Here is a 4,934-nt window from a genome sequence, read left to right as displayed (position 1 = left end):
TCTGTGAATATTATTTCAGATGACTAATTGATATACTCTGAGAGTAGACTCTTGCAGATAGCACGCGGGGAAGAGAACATGTGCGCGAGTGTGGTTAGTGGGCGAGTGGGGCAACAAAGAGGGGGTTAGGGCATCTCCAGCCGCGCCCCCAACAGGGCCTTCCCAGGCAATTTTGCCGCGCCGGCGCCAAAAAAAGGCCCCAGTCGCGCCCCCAGAAGGCCGTTTTTCGCCGGCTCGGGCCAAAACTGGTGCCGGCGGACCCAGGTCGAACCCGGCGCCCTGGGGGGCGCTTGGGGAGCCGGCGCAAGCGAAAAAGGCGCGTGGGCCCGCCCTGGAGGTGACCCGAGGGCCTTTTCCCGCCGTTTGTTGACGCTTTTCCCTGCATCTCTCCCGCTCGCTCGCCTTCCTCCCGCCATTCTCCTCCTTTCTCCCGCCAAACCCCCTCCCGCTCGCCTTCCAGTCGCCGCCATGCCGCCGAAGAAGTACACCATGCCGCGCGCGGCGACAAACGCGACTGGCGCCGTGGTCCAGCCGAAGCAGAGGAAGCCGAGGGCGCCGCCATCGAAGCCGCCGAGCATGTCGAACGCCGAGTGGAGGGTGGAAGTTCAGCGGCGCGAAGCAGTCATCGCCGACAGGCGGAACAGGGCCATCGCCAAGAAGGCCCGCGACAACGCGGCGCGCTTGGCGGCGTCTTCCTCGGTTGACCAGGCGGGGATGAATCCACCCGTCGTCAACCACGCCCAGTACGCGCCCTGGGGACAGCAAGGCGCCGGATCTCCATGGGGTTCATCATCGCCCGGCTACGCCGACGGCGACGCGCACGGTGGGTTCAACCCGAACGTGACCTTCCCTCATGGTCACCCCGCTACGCGCACGCCCTCGCCCGCCTTCGTCGGCGTGCAGTACCCTCCATACAACTACTCGCCGCCCGCCTCCTACGCGTCCATGCCGACGCCCCATCTCTACCGTGGATCTCTGCCCTTCTCGCACCTCGGCGACGCCGACGACACGGGAGCCGACATGGACGACATCATCGCGACAGGATCGACGCGGCCGCCGCTTCTCCCGGGTTCGCCACCCAGGACGAGGTAGTGGATCTCAGCGGCGACATGGAGGCCGAGCTCGGCTACGTCTACGGCGAGGACGCGCAGGAACCCGAGGAGGAGGAGGAGGAGGAGGAGGAGGAGGAGGAGGATGAGCCGGCTCCTGTTCCGGCGAAGGGGCGCCAGAAGAAGAAGAAGCGGGCGGCCAGGTCAGGCGAACCGCGCATCAAGTGGACGTCCAAGGAGGAGGAATGCCTCGCCGAAGCATGGAAAGTCGTCTGCCTCGACCCGACCACCGGCGCGAACCAGAGCTTGGAGACGTACTGGGACCGCATCAAGGCCGAGTTCGACGAACGGAAGCTCGTCGACCCCTACTTCAAAGGCGTCTACATGCAGCGCGGCTCCAAGGCGATGGCGAACCATTGGGGCCGTGTCCAGTTGGCGTGCAACAAATGGCATGGAATCGTCGAGGAGGTCGCGGCTCGCCCGGAGAGCGGCGCCAGCGTCGAGGATCAGCTGCTGCGTATGTTCGCCATGTATCGGGGCGACAACCAAGACGCCGACTTCAAGCACCTCCACGTCTACAAGCACATTGACAAGTGCGAGAAGTGGGCGGAAGTCCGGCGTGCCCTCGACAAGGCCAAGGAGACATACAAGCCGGACGCGCCGACTCCGGGCGCGTCAGAGGGGCGGCCGGACGGCCACAAGTTGGCGAAGAAGGGGAAAAACGCCGACGCGGCAACCGCACGAGTGCAGGAGTCCATCGAGCATTGCCTCGCCGACGCGCAGGCCCGGGCCGTCCTGCGCGAAGAGAAGACCGATGCGCGGTGGTCGTCGCTGATGAAGAACAACGCCATCAAACTCGACCTGCTCCGGACGAACGTCGCCGCTAAGAAGAGGAACACCGACATGGCTTTTCTGATGAGCGGGGCGGACATGCTCCAGAGCAACGACGAGAAGCTCAAGGCGTGGTACCTGGTGCAGCGCGACCTCATCCTGAACGAGCTGCCGACGGCAACGCCGACGACGCCCACGACGCCCACGACCACCCGGACGCCAATCCCAAACGACGCCTCTACGTCGCCGCCCAGCAGTGCCGAAGCCGCGCCGACACAGCCCAGCACCGAATCAGCTCCGACCCCGCCGAGTCCGCGCACGCCGACTCCGCCAACGCCTGGAGCCGACCCCGCCGAGTGATGGATCATTGCGCACGCGAACTCTGTTTTTTGTAACGTCAGACTACGTCCGATCGCCGGATTTGCGGCGTCTTTTGTGAGCGGGAACGACCAAGTTTAAAATTCCTGCATCCTGGGGCCGGCGCGTGGGGGCATGACTGGGCGCTAGGTCGCCCCCAGGGGCCGAACTAGCGCCAGCACGCCCCCAGGCCGCTCTATTTAGGCGTCCTGGGGGGCCGAACGGCTGGAGATGCCCTTAATGGTAGGCGTTCATGCGGTTGCCGGTTAGGGTGGACGGTTGGCGAACATGATGCAGCGACGCTGCCCAGCGCCAAGATTCATGCGAGGGATCCGACAGCGCAGAGCTCGTTCGCTCGGAAAATGTCATGTACTGTGCAGTAGCATTTCCGCAAAAGAAATATATATATATATATATATATATATATTGTTACTATTTATCATCCAGGATGCATAATAAATTATTCTTCACCCGAGTTAATCTTACGATCATTTCATAATTAAATTACGTTTAGAATTCAAATAGTTACATTCCTATTGATTCACTACGTAAAATTTGACATAAGAAAATAAAAATATAGGTCATAAGACAAGAAAATTTATAGTTTATGTGTATTTTAGACTATGTTTTTACGTTTGTAATTTTACATAACATAAAATATTTTTTACGGCGATTATATATTTTCTTACGGTATCTTTTTACGTCAGAAATAAGACAAAACTTACGGAATGTAAAATTACGGTGCATTGATGGTAAAATAGAGGGGGGTGGAGAATAACTATTCCTCAATCAGGGTGACGAATAGCGCGACCCTATATATATAATACTCGGTAAAGTTTTTCAGGCACCTTGTTTGCATGTGCACTCCCCAGCAGTAGCAGCACGCTGATATCCATCTTGCTTGCGCAATCTCTCTTGTAGCATGGGCACACTCTCATCAGTAACAAGATGTCCTTCGTACCCTACTATTTTAGGATTGGGAGCCAGGCCAAAAACAGCGATCAAAGAAGTAACAACAGCACCCGTGAACGAAGTGTAAGCGATCCACTTCTTGAGTCCAAATACCTTGGGCCTGCAGGTAGGTGGGATGAGATGACATGAGATGAGATGGTAAGAACTAAGAACTACGTACATATGAACTCCTGTAGCAGAGGAATACCACTGAGGATCATTTGGTCTAGGCTCGATTTGCGAGCACAGATGATGGAGCATAAGCCTGTCCTGCCAGGTGGCGGCAGAATTCGCATTGGCCTCGGCGATGAGATCGTACAGCTCCTCCTTGTGCTGCTTGAATTTCGATGCACGGAATCTAGAATGCTGGAAATATAGAAGCAGCATTGAGAACTGATAACTAAACAACAGACAGTTTTGACAAGAGATGCGGTCTACGCACAGCCTATATCACCTGATATCTTGTACAGCAAACTGTAAAACTAGCTGGCGACCAATAGACTTTTTACTACAATATCACGGCATTCCTCACGCTAGGCAGTTGGTCATGTACCCAATGGCACGTCAAACTATAAAACTATCAGGGAGACCAAAAGGCAGATTTATATTACCAAAATATTTCTTCATGCTAGGCAATTGACCATCTAACAATGGCACAGAAAACTACTGTGTAAACTAGCAGGAGACCAAAAGACATCGATTTACCAAAATATTTCTTCATGCTAGGGAGTTAACCATCTTCCAATGATATAGAGCAAACTATAGAACTAGCTGGAGACCAAAAGACGCAGCTTTTAAAAAATATATCAAGGCAAGGCATTCTTCATGGTAGGCAGAGATCATCAACAAAACGATGCATGTTTAAAGGATAGCCGTTCATCCTATGATTATGATATATACAAGTAATAGAAAACAGTATGGAGAGAAGAAGGGAGGCCTCCACCAATCAGAGTAACAGTCAGACGACGGGCTAGCTACAGATCTAGCCGGAGATGGGACGGAGGCCAAGAACCAAGATACCTGCGGCTGCGTGTGGACGAGCCGGCGAAGCACCGCCGGACGCATGATCCTCGTCGACGCCGCGCGGAGGGAAGCCGCCATCGTCGGAGCCCTGCAAACGAGCACGAATCGATCACGAAGACCGGAGAAATCACGCCGGGTTGGAACGTAACTTGCGGCTAGGAACTACTGAGTAGGGTTAGGGGTTGGAGGCTAACCTACCTTGCTGATCGGAACTGGTTAGGGGTTTGGGTTCCTCGCTTGTTTGCCTTCCGTGGCGCCCGTGTATATAGCCCATCTCTGAGATTGAGAGACCCACTCACCCTCCCTCGGTCTAGTTTCTTCTCTCTTTTTATCCTTTTTTTTCTTGTCTTGCCCTCGTTGAATCTTTTTTCAGAGAAGCTTCTGATCCATTCCTCAACTATCAAGAAAATACAACAAACATTAAAAATAAAAATTACATCTATGTCCGTAGAGCACAATGACGACTATAACTAGATGATATCCTGCACGTTATTGCGGGAATATTTTTGCAGTGTTTTAGTGAGATTTTGGTTTGGAACATAAATATTTGAAATAATAGTTTTTAAAATTATATGAGAAGTAAATTTAATACCATAATAGAATGGAATTTTACATGCATGCATGTTTGCATGTTGAAGTGGATTTTTAATATGCGTAGTTGCATGTTGAGGTGGGCGTTTCCTATGCATGTTGAATGATGAGGTGTCATGCTTGCATGTTAAG

At 53.5% G+C, this 4,934-nt stretch overlaps 1 protein-coding gene across 1 annotated transcript; it reads right to left on the bottom strand.

Annotated features, from left to right (window-relative positions):
* Window positions 1-3,016: 3,016 nt before the first annotated feature.
* Window positions 3,017-4,417, bottom strand: LOC147993161 (uncharacterized). The gene is made up of 3 exons (XM_087542447.1): window positions 4,209-4,417; window positions 3,397-3,554; window positions 3,017-3,309 (listed from the first exon to the last, which is right to left on the bottom strand). Exons 1-3 carry the CDS (start codon window positions 4,287-4,289, stop codon window positions 3,078-3,080), a joined length of 471 nt encoding a protein of 156 aa, XP_087398573.1. The 5' UTR covers window positions 4,290-4,417; the 3' UTR covers window positions 3,017-3,077.
* Between the last annotated feature and the right edge of the window lie 517 nt (window positions 4,418-4,934).

Source organism: Triticum urartu, chromosome 1A (assembly GCF_056163025.1).
Source record: "Triticum urartu cultivar PI428250 chromosome 1A, HENAU_Tu73, whole genome shotgun sequence".
Lineage (NCBI taxonomy): Eukaryota > Viridiplantae > Streptophyta > Magnoliopsida > Poales > Poaceae > Triticum > Triticum urartu.
Note: the sequence above shows the minus strand (reverse complement) of the source record. Positions and strands in the feature narration are given on the sequence as shown.